At 36.9% G+C, this 19811-nt stretch overlaps 1 protein-coding gene across 1 annotated transcript in view; it reads right to left on the bottom strand.

Moving 5' to 3' along the window:
• Positions 1 to 1044: 1044 nt before the first annotated feature.
• The window catches only part of LOC101868936 (contactin-6), an 88768-nt gene continuing 70001 nt past the window's right edge, over positions 1045 to 19811 (bottom strand). The window contains 13 exon segments of the mRNA XM_034066202.1: positions 1045 to 1079; positions 1082 to 1177; positions 1858 to 2031; positions 3679 to 3795; positions 7268 to 7454; positions 8396 to 8511; positions 9245 to 9330; positions 9332 to 9474; positions 12167 to 12237; positions 15783 to 15932; positions 16042 to 16197; positions 17048 to 17165; positions 17507 to 17682. Of these exon segments, the coding sequence (XP_033922093.1) occupies positions 1045 to 1079; positions 1082 to 1177; positions 1858 to 2031; positions 3679 to 3795; positions 7268 to 7454; positions 8396 to 8511; positions 9245 to 9330; positions 9332 to 9474; positions 12167 to 12237; positions 15783 to 15932; positions 16042 to 16197; positions 17048 to 17165; positions 17507 to 17682 (1625 nt within the window).

Raw genomic sequence — 19811 nt, 5'->3', positions numbered from 1 at the left:
ATGAGAATCAATGTTCTCATTTAGCTTCATACGCAGCCCAAAGATGAATATACACTTTCAAACTCACATAACAGGATTATGTGAGCAAGCAACTTAACCTGCTTGAAGACAGATATATTTCAATCTCCCTTCAGAAAAGGTATTCAGCATCTCTGCTAGTGTTGTTGGTCAGAATAGTCTGTGTATGAAAAAAACCTTTAAATTATATTTGAGAATATGTAAGGTATCTCATATTGTAAAAAGTATGGTTTCATTCAGACCTAGCTCAAGGCTTGCTAGTGCCGTTGAAAGGCCTTCTATGGAATTCAAAGGCCTTTGGGCTAGCACGTATAATTTCTTTTATTTAAGTTTTCATTTTCAGAAGAAAATGGTACAGTACACTTTATATAAAGTATTGTATGGCACTCTCTGTAATAAAACAAGTGCAAAAAGAAACAAATAGCTTTAATTTAATTTAAAATGGTTTGGTTTGGTTTGTTTCTTTTTACAGGTTACATTGAAGAAAGTAAGATAAATAATATCCACATCACAAGCAATTGCAAATCTCTTCTCAGTTACAACTGCTGGGCAAATGTCTTTCATTGCCTAGGGAGGTTGTGAATGCTCCATCCCTGGCAGTGTTCAAGACCAGGTTGGATGAAGCCTCGGGTGATATGATTTAGTGTGAGGTGTCCCTGCCCATGGCAGGGGGGTTGGAACTAGATGATCTTAAGGTCCTTTCCAACCCTAACCTATGATTCTATGATTCTATATGTTTGACATACCATTATACTGGAGTTTCAATTAGAAATACTGCTTGTAAAATATTTGAGATCACTCTCCTTACAATCCTAAGTTACTTTTGGCATCACTCCATTAAATTAATGCATATACATTTATCCATTAATTTCAAAGCTTATTTTAAAAAATTAATATAATATTGATACATAATGTTTTCTTAATAACAGACCACTTCTTTCTCCCTCTACCATCCCCACTGTTTTTCTTTATCAGGAATGTTGGTCACAGTTAAGTATTAAGATAAAATCTACACCTGGTTTATTTTTAAAAGTCCATGGCTGAGCATTTTTTAATCATCAAGGAAACAACTATATAAGAATAGAACTCAATAGCAGGATCCCAGATGTCAATATATGGTTTACCCTTTGGGACAGTTTTATTGCTTCAGAGATTAAACCTGTAAAAATATAAGCACACAAAATTTTCTGACAAAAGTAAATTTGTCTCAAATAAAGGTTATTTTTATGCATCCTAGCATAATAGTAATCTTAGTTCTATTTCCAAAATCAAACATTATCCACAAATGTTACTTCTGTTTATCTTTTAAATCGTAGCAGCAGTTCTATGGAGTCTGGTTTTGAATCATCCTCCTACCCTCCCTGGAATATTGCTTTTAGGGAGGTTTTGGCTAGTCAGTTGCAAAACTGTGCCTTGTTTTGCAGAAAAATTAAGGTACTTATGAGAGCAGGGGCTGGACCCTGGGATACCCACCCCAGCATGGAGCAGGACTGAGGTTCTCTGTCTCAGGATCTTCAACAGCTCCAGAGCAGATTAAGAGCTGCATTATATATGAGAGCTGCAGCCTTATCAAGAAAGCGTATTTCTCTGTTCTTCCCTGAGTGTTACAGGCCACTACTCTAAAACTAAGGTTACATCTAGGTGTTGTGCTAAATTTCTCTGGTAATGAATCTGAGAGTACCAGAGATTAACTAATGGTGATGTACCCAGCATCACAATGCAAAAGAAAGGAGGCCAGCTATGGTAATGGAAAATCTGTTAATCTATTGTATTTAGAGGAACATAGATTTCTTATTACACAATAACATTCAGAGGAGAGAAAAAAAACTTCTCACGTACTTGATATTTTTGGAATCCTAATTTCTTCACTGCTGCTGCCATCTCCACTGTCACTGACTGTTCTTATTTCTATGAGGTAATCTTCTTCAAATGGTACCAGAAGTTCAGCTGAAGTGTTGTTTGTCTCCAGTATATGTGTTTTGCTATGTCTGTTTTGTTTATACAAAATTTAAGCTAAAAGGGATTAGAAAGCAGGAGTTATTTAGTATATTTTGCGGTTTTTATGGATTTTTGGAAAGTTAAGAGTATCTTCTGTCATGTCCCAGACTTTTCAGAGCACTATCAGCCTCCTGCATATAGAAATATATTCTGCAGATTTTTCTGATGGAGACCACAGTGGGCATTTACTCCAACTTTCAGGAGAGCCTCTATTTGCTAGAATAAGATTATGAATCCCTATCCAAAACATTTATACTGTTCTATAAATATGCACCTTTAAACAAGACTTCAACCTGTAAGAATTTTTATACCCAGAACTCATCAGACGCTTTAGGAACTAAGGGTTTAGTGGTTTCAGTTTGTTTTTTGTTTGTTTTGCTTTGTTTGTTTGTTTGTTTTATTTTCCCTGGTTATAGTGAGCATTTGTAGTTAAACAGAAATACATTGATTTTTGTGTAAAATTACCACCTGTTAATGAAAACCTGGGATGTTGCATAGCAGTATGTTTTTAAAAGCTTCAAGAAAGGACAGAAATTTGGCTAGTAGCATCTAGGAAACACATTTGTACAACTAAACATAATGGATGCAGAGCCTGCTTGCATGTAGATCTTTTTGCTAATGAATCACTGGACCAAGGTGCAGAGCAGCAGAGCAGCTTGGGCTGTCTAGACAAGGATCCTACAGACTATGAACAGCTTTTTTCCTCCAAGAAGTCTTTCTTCCTTGCTAGCACATCAATGACAGTGTTTGACTCCTTTCCTTTGGCAATCTTTTGACATATTTATGCTAAGAAGAGCAACTGACGAGCAAAGCAGAAGGAGATACAAGGATCATACAATAAATACCATACCAAGTACATAAGAACTCTTTCCACACCAAAATGTTTTAAGTAAGTGTAGCCTAGAAGCAGGTAGATTAGACACAAAGGAAAAAAGCTTAATTGCCTAGTTTTAACTTTCTTCCCAGTGTGTGGAGCTACTCAAACACATTCACTAGAGTGCAAAAGAATATGCAAGAAAGATTGCAAGCTGGAAGGCTTTGTGTCCTTTTCCACCCTAGATATAAATAACTCTGTGTAGACACTAAAATCCCTAGCAACATGAGGATTTTGATCTTGAGGACCTTTTCTCCTCTAAGCACTCTCCACTTCCATTTGTATAGTCCTTCAGGAGTAAAAAAGTCTTGGCACGAGTCTTTTGGGGTCAGAGCCATTGCAAACAAACTTTTAACTATTTTTTTCCCCCATTTAAATATAGATTTGTGGGAGTGCTTTTACTTCATTCATGTTGAACTTTACATATCTTCCTTCTCATTTTTAAAGGTACATTTGTGAATTTCCAGAGAGTGGGGACTTTTAAATGTGTCCTGTGCCTGTTCTTATCTTAGATAAGTAAGATTATAAGGGAAAAAGGTACAAGAGAGATGTAGTTTTGGGACAAGAGAGATCTAGTGTCAGAAACAGAAACATTCTGTGTCAGAATAAATAGGTCTTACTCTGAACAAACACAGCCATTCTTCCAGTTTTATAAATTTCAGCAAACCTTTACAATATATCCATGAAAGTCAGTTTTCTAGGTAATATACAGTCACCTTTCAACAAGTGACTGCTTGTACCTCTATTACAGAAACCATGTCTGATGAATGAGATAAAGAAATAATTACTTACTTTGTAGCCTAGCACCTCTGATTCGTTCTCCATTGTTTTTACACGTTCCCAGTTCAAACAGATTTTGGAATTTGTCAGTTTCCAGGCGATGTTTGCTGGAGGTTGACTTGGTGCTTTAAAAAAGGATGATGATAATCAGAAGATACAACTGAATATTAATTTGCATCATGTAATTGAATGAGCTGCTGACACAGAAGCAGCAAACGCATGGGTGATTCAAATCTAAGAGTAAAAAATTGTTTCCAGTCCATCATTGCTCCCACATTAGTCAGAATAAAGCTCTATTCATAGCACAGAACCACTTACTGTGAGAGTTCATTTTGAAAATTAGGGAAATCCTGACAGTGTCTGACAGCTCAAGTTATATTTGATAGATTTTAAGTACTGTCTTCCTATCTGTATTTTAATGTATTAGAGAATGTTTTGCTGTATGAATTTCAAAAAAAAGGTAAAACTAAGAGCAAAATACAAAAGGTAAGATTTTCATCAGCCATGAGGACAGGTTACAAAGAGCTACACATTAAAGTCTCCATGTGATCCATCATGAAACACTGTAGATTTTATAAATTCTCAGCACAATAGGCTGAGAGTAGCTTTTCAAAGGCTTTTTATGCCTAAGTGCCAGGACTTTGAAAATTTGCCTACAAGTGACTGAAAGCGAATCCTGTGTGAACATGTAAAGCTGAAACTGTGTCTTTGAACTCTATCTCAGATTTAGAACAACACATTATCTCCTTCTCCATCATGCATCCTCCTAGACCCTGCCTGAGAGGACAGCACTGGGGATGTTAGAAGAAATAAGGACTTGAACAGAATTTAGAAAAAAGAGAGACTTGGAGGAACACATTGTAAGTATCCCAGGTTTTACTTTAAAATATTTAACTTCCAGGATCCTTGTTTTCTCCCTACAGTTCCTATAAATTGATGACAAATGTAACTTGGAAGATACTGTTGATTTGGTAACACTCCACAATTTCTTTAATTCCCCATGGAGATAGAATAAATTGATGGTGCCTGTTGTTTCATATCTGTCTGCTTCTTGACTGTGGAGAAGTTTAATCCATCCCACCAGTAGGGAAAAGAAGTGTTAGTGGATTACCCACGTGAATATAAGCAGATGTCCTTCCATGTGCCATACTGTCACTGCTGAAAAGAGGTTGGTTTTGAGGATATTTATATTTAAGTTAATTAAACTGCAAATTAACTTAAATGTTGTTTGAAACCTCTTTGTTGCTTTCAGCAAATATTTTGTATAAGGAATTTGGTAACAAAAAAACCTCACAACAGGCAATGGATGTCAAATTGACTGTGTATCCTGAAAAGTCTTGGAAGCACTCAAAAAGGGGTGATTGCTGCCCTATTCAAAGCTTTTTAGTATAGCAATTAAAACCATCTCAATTCATAGTCTTTGGACTGAAAAACTACCATTAGATGAGTTTCAAGACAAATTAATTGGTTTTGCTATGCAGCCAGGGACCAGAATAGAAGGTAATGTAGCACTTCCCTAAATCCATAGCAATATCTGCAAGCAACACGACTGCAAAGTGTTCTTCAGATCTAACATTAGGAGATCATTTCCTCAACTAATTTATTGTAATGAACATTGTCAAGAATATATATATGCTTCAGTTTGTAAAGTTAATGATGTTATTCTTGTGTTTTAGGTAACACTTATCTTTGTTGATGCACTGAATTGAGGTTTATTCTTGCAAAGTATTTCTAATATCTATATCTGTTGATAAATATATCTTTAAGTAAAAAGAAAAAACAAAGCAATTGCTGAAATCCGTCATCTAAGTAAAGAAGCAGGAACTGAGCTTCACAGCAGCTCCTGATGAAGCAATACTTTCATGGAAGGAGGACATAATTTCCCCTTTCCTGAGTAGTTTAAACTTAAATGAGGATATGAACTTAGATCTTAAGTTGATCCCAGATAAGTATGTTTCAATCAGAATTGCACCTTTTTGGCAGTAGGACCATTTTACTTTTGCTTAGTCTCTACAATAATGGCATTCACAGAACACTGTAGGAATCCTGGACGATGAGTAGGAAGACAGTGCTACTGCACTGAAGCTAAAGCTCCAGCTGTAGATGCACATTGTTTATATTCTCTTGACATATTGTCTCTATTCGTATTGAAAGTGCTTGCATTTTTCAGAGGCTAGCTTAAAAAATTAATATATGTTTTTAAATATTAAAAGGGTTGTTTTGACTTTAATTTTTAAGTGACCCATTAGCACAATCCTGGATTTGACAGAAGATGAAGTCGATGTAAAACAAAACCAAATTTATTCCTTATACATCTTGTCTCTTGACTGCCATGTCTTTAACTTGTCTTTCATACATATGCACATAGGAATTTCGAGAATAATTTACAGAGATTAGTCCATTTTCCATTAAGAAATTGCCTGTGAGAAAAGTCCTCTTTGAATCCTTAAGAAATACCTTCTCTGGCTTTATTTTGGTTTATGTTATTTACACTAAATAGTAACTTTAGTTGGAAGCTCATTTTATAAGTTGGTTTCTGTCTTGCACTTTGAGAAATAGCATGGAACAGCACATAGACAAGAGGAAAATTGGTGAAAGCAGTAGAAATATTTCCCCTTTGTGCCTTTTCTGCAAAAGCTCTGATCAACTATTTACTGGGAAAACATAGTCCAAGGAAAGTATAAAAACAATGGAGTGCTTAAACAGCAATGAGTTTGAGGGACTCTGGTACATAGCAGATCACCCAGATTTACTGCTTTATGATTATTTTGCTCTTAGTGAACATTTACTTCATAGGTACAATCCTGCAGGATGGAGCTCAGTGATTCCTTGTTACCTTGGAGGATGGCCACTTGAAAGTACTGGTTTCATGAAGGTGCTTCTCACAAACAGAATATCATATTTCTTTGCTTCTACAATTCCAGACTAAATAGTATTTATATGAATGTATCCATACATATATATACCCCTTATATATATGAATACCCCCCTTTGTATTTCACAGTTTAAAGGTCTCAAAAAAAACCCCACTTTATTTGGACCATTCAACAGTTTTCTTTAAAGAAACAAACCCATACTCCCAATAGCCAAACCTGTTGTTTCACCCATGGAACATCTTTCTTTTATTGACTTTACATATCTTTTGAAATTTCCTGAAATCTAGTGGTATGCTGTTGCAGTGCGAAAGGAAATTCTTCCTAATGGTTGCTACATTGCATGAACACAGACACTGGTGTTATCTAATTTTGTAGGTGTACTGAATTATTTTAGCATATAAATAGAATAAGGTAAATGAAATAACCTGCTTTAAGTTGATGACAATTTTAGCTTCCATTGAAACAGACCTGAAGCTAAATACTTATTAATGTCTTAAATACCAGAGTCTGAGTAAACTTGACAGTTACCACAAAAATATTATCAGGTAAGACTTAGAGAAGTTTCTTAGTCACAGATTCCGTTGCTTAATTTTATGAAGAGATTTGGGATACAATTTTCTTTGATATTGCAACATTTAGCAGAGATGGGTCACAGTAAGCTGAAATGTCACTATCACATTTGGGATTTGGCAACATTTATTGTACTAAATTGAATACTCACGTGACTTTTTAATGGTGACATTTACCTGGGTGCTAGAGGGCTCAGTCCCTGCAGTGTTATAAGCTTGAACTGTTGCAAAATAGACTGTGTTAGCTTTTAGTCCTGTGATATTTTTGGCTGTTACATTCCCCCTGACTCTGACTTTACCAGCTGTGCTTTCCTTGGGATCATCAGTCCAATATAAAACCTGAAAGGCAAGAACAAAGAACAGGCAGCTCATTGCTTTCCATCAGTTACAGGTTTGGCTGGGAAGCAGACATGCTGACAATGAAGATTTCAAGGAATTCAGTTGTTTTTTTTTTTTTTTTTTTTTTTGTATTCAAATCTAGCAGGAAGTAAAACCAAGTGTGAATATTTATAGAGAAGAAATAAAATTTCAGAGACTGAATACCAATTAAGGAAATAAATGAAATCCTTAACTTTATAGATGTCTAAAAAGAAACCTTTGATAAGGTGAGATATTTTAAAAGCTCATTTGGTTTTATGGTTTGAATGCATTTGAAGAAAACTTTAAAAGATACAAAGAAACATTAATCTCAGTCATCTAAGAGATCCTTTAATTATTTTGTGTCCTGCCTCTGGTTTTGATTTAGGGACTGCTCTTTATACCTGGTGGGTTTTTTTACCTCTGAGTAATTGATTTAACAATGTTTGTGTATAGTACATGACTCCTATTACCTTCACTTATACATTTATAATTATAGGACAGAATTTAAAGTATTTCTGACTTGGTTTAGTATTGATTTATCTTATCTACAAAAAACCCTACTGTGTAACTAAAACACACAGGAATTATATCTGAGGTTACTTTGAAGTACCCCTGTTATTAATACAAAACCATGCTCCCTTCTTTGTCTGCTGGAGGCACCTCTGGAATCAAGCAAGTGTCCTTTTTTAGTAGCCATCACACATGATTGATCTTGAGGTTTTACTATACATCACAAAAAGTCCAGAGCTGCAGTCCTGGTCTGTAAATGTTTGTGAACATCTAAGGTGCAATGTTGCTAATAAGAGTCATGTGAAGAGCTCCACTGTCTGTTGACTTGAAAGCAAGGGATGAAGTACCAGAATACCAATATGGCCATGAAAGGGATGTCTGTAAGGTGTCAGGCACCAGCACTGGCACACCTCATAGCCCAGCACCCTGCTTGTGTGCCTGTTCCATGCAATGGGCTGCCAGGAGATCTCCACCTCTGCTCCTGAAATACCCAGTGCAAAAGCCCCCACTGGTGCTATCTGTGGCTCTGGGTGATGAGAGAAAACACAGCTGGTGGAACATTTGTGTTATGTCAGGAACTGTAGGAGATTCAAGAAAAAAGGAAGAGATTCTGGGGGGAAGCAGCTCCCAGAGGCTCAGGAAGCCTGGTGTGAGCTGCTAGCTTTACCACTCATTTATTGTGGAACATCAGCAAAACCTGTTTTTGAAATTGGTCATTACCCATAAGCTGGGAAATATTTTCAGACTACTCAGCTACACTGAGAAGTCTGAAAACTTAGACCCTCTGAAGGCTAGACTTTGGATGTCTCCTGATTTTCCCAGCTTACTCAGTGGGAGCTTCCTGAGGACAAGAATGTTGAAATATGGTGTATACATAAAGCAATTCTGAAAACCTGTGCCTTGCTTTATTGTTTACTTCCATTTTCCATCTTCTGTCATGTGCCTTGAGCAGCCTGCTTAATATTCCTGTGAAGATCTGTCTGATCACACCTGGGACCTGGATATAAGGAAGAAATTCTTTACTGTTAGGGTGGTGAGGTACTGGAATGGGTTGCTCAGGGAGGCTGTGAATGCTCCATCCCTGGCAGTGTTCAAAACCAGGTTGGATGAAGCCTTGAGTGATATGGTTTAGGGTGAGGTGTCCCTGCCCATGGCAGGGGGATTGGAACTAGATGATCTTGAGGTCCTTTCCAACCCTAACCTATGATTCTATGATTCTATGATACATAACCATCACTAATAAAAGTAACAAGCATTACCATCTTTTCCTGAGTAGACGATGGAAATGGAGCTCAGAGTCCCTTCTCCTTCATTGGTGTAGATGCCAACTTTCACTTCAAAAGGAGGGTTTAATACTTTAATTCCTATAAACATATTTGCTTGCTTCCACTGAAGCCACCACTGCTTTTGTCCAGGTTGCTGAGCCAAGAGGACGAAACATAACGATGTAGCCAGAACCTTCCCCATTTTGTAGCTCTTCTGGAACTGGCTGTAGTGACAAGGCAGTCAGTCAATGAGCATTTGCAAGTATACACTGTTTTAATTGAATCTTCATTCTCTAACTGTATTTTAGCAGTATTGATTTAGTTGACTGTGCCTTAGAGAAGATAATAATGTTTGCTCCATCAGTCAATGTAATATTGAAATAAAAATCAAAATAATAAATCTATTGAGGCAATCAATTTAGAAACAAAAAAGCTGATCAGCTCCATTAAAGTTATTCTCTTTCAGGCATGAAGTTTTCAAAATTAAAAGCATTTTAATCAGTACAGGTTGTAGCCGACTTTTTTTCCCCAAGGGGTGTAGGAATGGTAATTTTAAATAAATGATTCTTAAAGAAAAAATAAGAGTTGGCAAGGGAGCAAATAGATACACACAAGTGTGGTCAGCTGTAGAACTGCCTGCATATGAGTGCAGTACTTACATATTTTTTTTTAGTCTCAAGTGCATGAGGTTTGTTTAGAATGGAACTGTTATTTCAAGTCAACATGGCAAAATTAATGTTTCTATTAATAAAATCTTATGTCAAGATATGTATTAATGACTCATACTGAACAGGCAATTACATCAATACTGTATCCAGCATGAAATTTTGTTTTCATGGGATAAAAATACTTCTCTATTGGCTTCTCAAAGCAAGGGAACATTTATGAAACAAGAAAAGATCAGTAGTACATGGAGGAAGGAAGCATTTATTAAGAAAACTTCATTTATTTCAGATCCTTGCATCAGAGTGAGGTTCATGGAAAATCAGATACGGCAAACAGTGCAGAAAGAGGGAGAAAAACACAGGGGCAGAAGCGCAGACCTTGTGATCCCTCCTTGCTCCAATCTCCTCTCCTGCTGTTATTCCTGGGAGCGAGGAGCACTGATGGTGTGAGATGATGGGAGAAAAAAAAAGTCAGGAAGTACACCAGAATATTTCAGGGCACTTATTTCATTATTTTCCTCAGAAATTCCTTCTAATAATAAGCCTGGCCTGGCATAAATAACATAAGTGTCTTTCTTTAGCTGTTTTGCAAACATTAATTCCCCAATATACCCTCTTCTATCTCTTTTCCAGTCCTGAGAGAGTTAAACGTGAGGTATGATAGTTCACTGGGGATTTATAAGAGTTCAGGCTACTTTCTAGATCATTTAATTTGTTTTTCAGGCTTCTGTGACCTCAGATTTAATCAAGATGTTTAGTGAGTTCATCACAGAAAGATAGAGAGCTGTGTTCAGTGTTGTTAGCTTGGCATAATTAGTATTTCTTCTGTCTATTTTTCATGACACACTATGGAGTCCAACAGGATAATTTGATTGAAATGTCTCAGGTTGTTTTCAATTTTCATGTTCTTCTGCTCCCAAACAGTAGATCAGTAAAGGAGAAAATGAAACAAAAGAGTGAAAGATACTATAGAGTACAACAGGTCAGTAAAAGTGAAGTTTCATTCTGGAGCATGGAGAGTGGGAACCATTTGCAATAGTATTTATCTAATGGGGATTTTTTTTATTCTCTCTGATTTTTCCTCGTACTTCCCTTCCTCCCCCAAAAGGCTAGTTAAATGTCACAGGTTTTTAGCATACAGGAGAACACAAGTAACTCACTCAGCTGATGAATAACATCACTTTTAGTTTCATTTAATTCATTTTCCTTTCCTTCAATCCATAAGCTTGGTTGTTTCTTTGGAAAAACAATGAATTTGAGGGAGAGAAACTGCTTTTCTTGCTTAAGCTGAGCTAGAAGTCTTTTTTCTTTTCTTTTTTTTTCATGAAGAAATGTTTTTTATGACTTACAAAGGAAGCCCTGTCCCAAATTAGGAATTGAAGAGAGGGCATCTTGTTCATCCTCTGAGACAGATCTGATAGTGAGATATGTGGCCAGGCTCCCTGGCCCCTGCCCTCCAGTTTGAGTGCTGCTAATGGCATGGAGTATCTCCTACTTTAGTTATATACCCTCAGACCATCAGGGGAGGGATTTAATTAGGTGAGTCACATTAACTTCATGTATACTTTTCAGGGGTAATAAAAAAACAGAGGCGAGGAGATGTGTTTAGGGGAGTCTTTCCATAGGGTCTCAAGTTCTGATTAAGTGCTTGCCCCATCCCTGCATGGGCTTTGCAAGAGGCTGCCTGCCTTCATCAGGATGCCTTCAGGGAGGCTGGTGAAGGGGAGCTCCTTCCCACAATGCTTGCTTTCTGCTCTCTGAACTGACCTGTGCTCATCCATTGCAACTTATAATATAGTATTAACTGTTCTAAAAATGTATATTCTCTCCTCTCACTGGAGTGCTGGAGAATTAAAGGGCTCATCTCCTTTAACGCATAATAGGATATGTTTTGTCAGCACAGCATTCCAGAATGAAAAACATGTAAACAAAAGTATGAAAAATGTTAATGCAGAAAATGGCCAAGCAGATTAGTGTGTTAAGCACCTCCTGTACAATGAAGATAAGAGGTTTATATAGACTTCTAAACATCTTTATAACATGCTTCTTAAACTGTTTATTTTTATAAATTGTTCACTATAACACAGAAAACTTGCTGTATATCTTACAGGCTGTTTTCTCTCCAGATGCAGGATGAAATCCAGGCTCAGTTCAAGCCAATGACCCAAAACCTCTGGATTTCAGAGGGCTGTGATTTCACCCATGGACCCTTCCCCATTAGATGGCTTAGGTTAATTTTGCTAACAGTTACCTCCCATGTGATCACAAGCTCAGAATGGCTTCCTCCTCCTCCACTGATATTTGTTGGTGCCACAGCAGGAACTGGAAAACAAAAGACATTGGTTCTTGCAACTACCCACAACTACTGCCATGGGTCTTGTCAACTGGATGCTTAGAGCTTTTCCAAGCTTACATGCAGCCATTCTGCCTTTCAACACATCGAACAGGTACTATATTGTATAACAGTACATTTTAAATGAACTGAAATTATGTTTACACATTTTCAAGTTTATAAGGCTGAAGCCACAGATGTATGTGATACATGAGTACCCTGGTTCAAAAAATTAATTAAAGAAGCTACTAGCATCAAGTATCTGACATTATTATGCCTCATCAACTAATTGGCAAAATGATGTTCTATTCAGACTGTAGCTGCAACACTACTGATTTACTAATTATGCATTTGTTCAGTAAACATGTTGTTGGAACAATATATTAATTTTTTTGTAATTGGCTGTATGCTTTTCTTAGGAAATTCAAAACTTGCAATTTGCTTTTCTCCTTCTCCAAGACTGTAAGTGTCCAGAAGTTCATTAATTAGAGCTTGAATTCCCCAGTATTGTCCCAGGTGAGGTCAGGCAATATACTAGTGTCCCAGACTGAAGGGGTCTTGTCACTCAAATGACTCTTGGTGGCAAGGCAAAGAAAATATCAGCATTTTTTTCCTGTTGCTTTATATTTCCATAAAAGTACCCACCCCATTAGCCTATAAATATTGACAAATTTGGGGAACTAAAGTGTGATATAATGGATGGAATTTAGGCAGACCAACCTTGTTCTAATGGTAAAGTTCACTATGGAACTGCTTGAAAGAATAATATCATGTTCCTTTTCAGCTGCTGAGGAAGTATAAACAAGAGGGCAACTCTGGAACTGACTGAGCAGGAACCACCAATAAGAGGGCATTTATACTCTTTTCCATCTCCAAATCCTTGGTACTATTTTTAGAAATTTCAAGATTGATTTGCTCTCGCTGTCTGAAACTGGATGTTGAGACAGGGCTGAAGGCAGGGTAGAAATTGGTAGGATGGTTTCATCTCAAGCTTGTTCAAAGATTTCACAAGTTTTACGATGTCTGCCTGTCCTTCCCCATTCATCCACCCAGCGTTAGGCCAGCTGCAGGAGTGACAATAAAGGCAATAGCCCTTTCAGTTCATGCTCACTATCACTGCTAGATTCTGGTACACATATAAATCTTCATCCTATTTCACCCTCTCTAGAAATGTAGAAATTTCACAATAATTTTGTTGTGTAGTCATAAACGTAAGTGCAAGTGGACTAAGCTATTTTTAGAGTTCTGCATAAGTATTCTGTTTTGTCACTCACAATTAGTTTCTTACACACATCAGAGGTAAATAATCTAAGACGGAAAAGAATCATGTTAAAGGAAAAAAAATGCTAAAACAGACCTTCAATCTAGTGTTTCACTTCTTCACGAGCCAGTTGATGCTCAATTAGTTCATGTGTTAAATGTGTTTCGTACTTACTACATTTGCATTGGGAAAAAAATTGTACTACTGCTCAGCAGAGCCTCAACTGGGTCATAGTTGAGAAACAGATGAAAGTTTACAGCTGAGTGCACTAGCAGAGGCTCAATTAATTCTCAGCTCCATTTTAATGAAATGAACAGTGGCTCATTTGCATCCACAAATCTACTAATGCTCAGATTGCAGCTGGCAAAATAGCTATTATAACAGCAAAGTTCAAATTCACCCTCTCATGGCCAGACTTTTTCTGTCCACACTATCATATCACACTGCTTTCAGATCCCTAGTCTGATTAAAACAACAACCAAAGAAAAGGTAAATCGTTACTTCTGCCACTGCAGAACAATGTTTTGAGGCAGAATGATTTAGAGCAGTGAAGGGGTTAAGCAACTAAAAGCTGGAATCTTTCTATTCCTTCTGTTAAGCTTCAGACAGTGCTACACTTGTGCTATTGCTATGATAAATAATACTAATTTTATTGCTTCCTTCTCTTTCTAGCTCCAGCTTTGTGAAGCCCTCTAATAATAATAAAAAAACCCAAAACCAAACCACCCCCACCTTGAAAGATAAAAGCTTTTACTGACTATATAAGTGGGTTTGAACATCACTTTACAAAGCCCAATTGTAGCAACAGCAAGAAAGACCTTCTCAAGAGTAATTTTGACTTCATGATCAGTCATGAAATGGAGAACATGTATGTGTGATACTCGGGTGGGAAATTTAGAAAATCTGTACTCTTCTTCTCTGCAGCTTTTCTTTAGCCTTGCTTGCATGTGAATGTTTCCTAGTGTTTTCCTGCTGGAGGAAGGGATCATGTACCACTCAGACATACATCCCACAGACACCCAATCCCAGGCAAGATCAGTGCATCTTTCCATACTAGAGGCTCTCAAGCTCTTTACTTGAGAGCAGCCTGCAATCTGCTTTACTACCACACAGGCCAGGCAGTTCTGACTGCTGATAAGATTCATTTGGTGCCTCTCTGCACATGGAAAACTGACAAAAATCTAAAGGTTGGTGTTCCAATAATCAAATAGTTTTTTTCTGGCATCAGTACTAAGTATAAAGTTTTGCTTCAACAACAGGAAAGAGAACTTGTTAAATTTAAATCAACTGATTTAATACATTTTGAAGTAATTCTGCCTTGGGACAAATATTGTAGGTATTCTGATAAACAAATGGATCCCCCTTTCTAAGGATATATGTGTTTCTACTGTATAATGTGCAATACTGTATTTTGAGTTCTGTCTTGAAATGCAGCTTGCCAAACTTCAGAGCTTGGCAATTGAGATAAACAGAGAAGAGAAAGTGGATTGTAAAAGCTGCTTCCATTTTACTGTTTTCCATCCCATAAGTACTGATTTTATAGGTAAGAGAGAGTTGATAAGCAGAGGGCTGGGAGAAACATAAAACAAACCAAAGGTTTAGACTTCAAATAAATTGTACCAAATTGAGTGGATCAAAGGACTGACAGTGTCGGTCATCTAAGAATGAGCCTTCTTCCTATGAGGTTCCGAGTCCCAGAGATAGATGTATAAAGGTTAGACAGACAGATAGTAAGGATCCTGCCCTGGAATCAGTGGAAACTATTAGTTTCATTAGGCTTTGGATGCTATCATTTTTTTCTTCCAGTTAAAACCAATATCCTGTCCCTACTCATGCTCAGGTATCAAACATCCTCTGCAGCAAAGGGTTTATGTGCTTGTGCTAGGATATACCAGAAAGCTGGCTTTATAATTTCTTATGCAAGTGCCTGATCAGGGTATAAAAGCAATGAAATGTTGTATTCAGGCATGTGGATTAGATATATTTTGGGACATAATGAAGGGAGGAAGCAAAGGCCAGCTCAGCCTTTATTCATAGCCCAAAAGATCTTCAAACCAGAGAGCAAAGCATGTGGTACCTCAATCATTTCCAAGCATCTTTTTCATTGGTAATGCAGGTATGCTGTCATGAAGCCATATCAGTCACAGACTAAAATGCCAGACAGATATGTAAGTAACCCTGTAGGTTGAGGGGCTCTGCTGCAGTGAAATTCTCATACCGTGGAGGAGCCAACGTGTCTTCATGGAAAAAAAATTACAGAAGCTGAGGACTTACCTGCTGCTTTAGTTTTCTGTGGGGCTGATGGTCTGCTTGGCTCCCCAGTTCCAACACTGTTGCTGGCAACCACACAAATATTATGTTCAATCCAAGGGCTTAATTCAACCACTGTTGCCTTGTGAGTCCTACCACTAATGACTTCAGGAACTAAAGGCAAAATAAATATGTCAGTGACAATGTATTTTTGAAATAATTAATGGTATATGCAAATTAATGTTATATATATAAAAAAGAAAACAACTCTCAAATTGCTCACCTGTTGAAACTACCTGCCCTCCAACTGAGAAAGGAGTCCTTGTTTGAACACTGTAGATCTGGACTGGACTATTATCTATTCCAGACTTCCAGGATAACACAGCAGTAGTGCTAGAAATATGTTCAACTTTAACATCTTCTGGTGGACCTGGGGGGCCTAATATGATTAGCATTTTAAGATGAAGAGGAGATTTGCAGTTGGAATGTGTTGGGCAATTCTTACTTTCTCAAGTCAGTGAAATTATTAATAAAACTGCAGTTTCATAACAGCAGCACAATCTCTAAATGATGGCTTCATGCCTGTTTTACATTTTTCATATTAATGAGGGGTTTTGAGTCAGGAAAATTAATGTCCTCAGGTTACTAATATGAGAACTACAAACAAGGGAATGATTTCTTTTTTTGTATGACAAAGAAAGTTACCCAATGTGTCTTTTGTTGAGCCATCCAATGTTTCCAGAATTCCTATTGCATCTAAGCAAAACTGAGGTTTACAAAGATTTCTGAGTTCTGCTAGGATTCAGGGGATCTACCTCCATCACAGCATTTCTCTTGCTGCTGGCAGTGAAAAGATTAGTTAGTTGACCATAGAAAATTTTTCATATTACTTCCAAATAGTGGAAAGGAAGCAGATCTCTTGATTTTTGTTTTCTTTTTTTTTTTTGAGCCTGCACAGTGACCCAGACATGACCAGTAAGGAGCAGCAGGCAGCAGTCTGCTGAAAGTAGAGGACTTTCCTATGCCCTGCCATGTTGACCTGTGTGACCAGAAAAGTTTACCTTAGGAAGATGCCCAGGGAGAATTGCACAGATCTCCCTGGATTAGCTGCACACTAGGATCATGTTGACCAAAGTCTCAGTTCAATTCTGGAGCCAAGAGTACAAGATATATAGCATTTCACTTTTGAAATGTTGAATTGATACCCAAGGAATCATTTAAACAACAGCTGATGATAAGAATTTCTAATTCCTCCAGAAGATATATGTGTTTACATTTAACAGACGTACCTCTTACAATTATATCTACTGTTGCAGATTGACTGTCTAAAGTTGTTTGTACCATGCACACATATTTCCCAGAATGATGTAGCTGAATATTTCTTATCATCAAATCCCCAACAGATTCCTGGAAATACAAGAAAAGTAAACTAATCACTCACAACATGGTTTCCACGCTGGACATTTTTATAAATTGCTCCATATTTATAAAAAAAATCAGCTTTTAAATTAAAATATTCATAGCTATCATCAGTTTCTTTCATGTGGACATTTTTATTATGGCTTCACAAATAACTCAAGTGCCTTTATGAAATTTAAGAAAGAAAAATAAATAGCTGCAGCCTTTGTAAAGAAACAGTGATTCACCATGAATATAAATAGTGATGGAAGAATTATGATAAATATTTGTGTCATCTAAAGACTGTGGCAAATAGTTTCATTAAGCACTATGGAGTTTAAGAAACTTACTTTTCCAATTCTTTCAAAATGATGTATTCCTCTATTAAAATCAATTCTACTGCCATTGAATGACCATATGAACACCACTTTGACAGAGGGGTCATGAGACACCTGGCACGGAAGAACTATGCTTTCTCCAACTGTTACATCCATATTAGAAGGTGGAATAGTAATTACAGTTCTTGCTGTAGAGACAAAAAAAATATTTTTTATTAAAATAATAGTAGATCTTGAATGAGTTTTGTACCATTTGTGAAATTATTTAAAATTGGCCAAAATGTTCCATAATAAACAAAATTATCTCTAATGTGGTGATGATTTCAGAACACTTACCTGTGTGTAGCCTATTACTTTTGCAGTGTCAATGCAATGAGCACAGTGTGCCTCTGAGAGCGAGCAGATGTCAGAGGCAACCTGCTAAATTAGTCACGTGCTACTTTGTAAAGCCTATAGTCAATAGATATGATTTCAGCTGAAAAAGTGCAGACTTCATTACTAAGATTGTTAAAAATATGTCCGCAGTTCTTTAAACCTGAAAATCACTCCTTACAGGAAACTGCAGCAACAGCAAAATTGCTGCTCATCTGTTTACTTTATACATTGAGATCCTTAATCTATATCAATGTTAGTGCTAGTTTCCCTCACAATGCTGTTTACGTTACAGCTTCAGAGAAGATATCTTCACAGACAGAAAAACTGTTTATGTAATCTCTTTTAACCCCTTACATTGAGAAACAAATTTTCAACTCTTATTAAGGGAAGCAGTAGCTCCCTGAAGAGGAAAGAAATAGGTTTATATGGCTTCACTTTTCTTGAAATGACTGGCAGACAGATTATAGATAACAACCACTTTGTTGTAAGCAATTCCCTTGAATAAAGCTTTTGCACATGAACGTGTTATAAAACAGTGAGAATTTAGACACATCTATAAAATGAAAGTAGAATCTCTTCAACAATATTAATATGTTCTGAAAAAAATGAGAGAGGAGGAGAAGAAAATTTGCATGAGCTGTATTAGCTCAGTGTTCTAGCTAAACTCTGTGTTGGAGTGTACTTGAAAATTCAGGATTTTAGTTTTACCGAAGCCTTGGTTTCAAAAGAATGATGCATGATAGGGCATCCAACCCCTTAACTTCAAAAAACATCTTCATTCACACTGTCACCATTATTGCAGTAACTGATTAATATGTAGGTACAGATAAGCAATATGGACTGAAACCTGAAAAGCTTCTTTCCAGCATCTGAACTGCACTTAGTGAGTGACTGTTACGGTACTGGTGAAGTAGAAACAAGGTGGAACATTGTGTTTTCTCCTAACCTTTTAAAATAAAGCTGGATCTCACTGGTTTCAGTGGTACACTTTCTGTAGGCATCAAATAACATTTGGCAATGAAAACAAAGAAAGTACTTGTCTGTTTTTTTGTTTTTATGAACAAACTCAGTTTTTTTTTCTGGGTATCATTAAGTATCAGAAGTTCTCATTGAGTTAGAGCTCAGGCATGGAACATGCTTTCTCAGACTTCTCTGTGTACTCTCTTCTTCACAGCCACGTATAACTATTATTGTGGCAGCTCCACCAGTTTGTCTGAAGTCAAAGACCCCAAAAATGTGAAGACCTCATATGACTCTTAAAGATACTCGATTATTAGGTTAGAGAAATCTGTTCCTTTCCCTGGAAGCAGTGTGTCAGATGCAATAAATTCCAGATGATTCAAGGGCCAAATTCTTTGTTGGCACAACTCCACAGATTTCAGCAAACACTGTCAAAGAGCTTAGCTCCATAAATCTCAAATAAAGTAATTCCATTGTGAAATACAGGTAACTTTTATAGAATAATTTTGACAACTACAAAGAACTGCCGCAAAGTTTCCTTTTCTTGCTTTTTCTCCTGCTTTTCTTATTCTCACAGCTGAAATAGAACTGTATGAATAACACTTTGAGGACCAAAATTCTATTACATGCAATAATGCTGCATATGTTAGAAAAAAGAAAAAAGAAATAATACCCTGGTATATGTTAATAATTGGAAAATTGCTTTCATGATAACTGGAACTTCACTTTGCCACGAGCAGATGGAAAGGCATGATCTTCTGGTCTGATGTGACCCTCCGAACTCGGCATCTCTTCCTCCAAAGTCATCCTGCAAGACTCTCTGCTTCCTTAAACCTGTAAACTGTGTTCATCTCCACACTGAGCTTTTAAAGCCAACAGAACATGGCATAGGAGAAGCAAAAGTCTTTCCCTAAATACCAAGATTGACTTCAAAGTGAAAATTCTACATTGCTTGGAATGTTAATGACACACTTTCTCCCAG

The sequence above is a fragment of the Melopsittacus undulatus genome, chromosome 9 (assembly GCF_012275295.1).
Source record: "Melopsittacus undulatus isolate bMelUnd1 chromosome 9, bMelUnd1.mat.Z, whole genome shotgun sequence".
NCBI lineage: Eukaryota > Metazoa > Chordata > Aves > Psittaciformes > Psittaculidae > Melopsittacus > Melopsittacus undulatus.
This window is presented reverse-complemented; position numbering and strand designations above follow the sequence as displayed.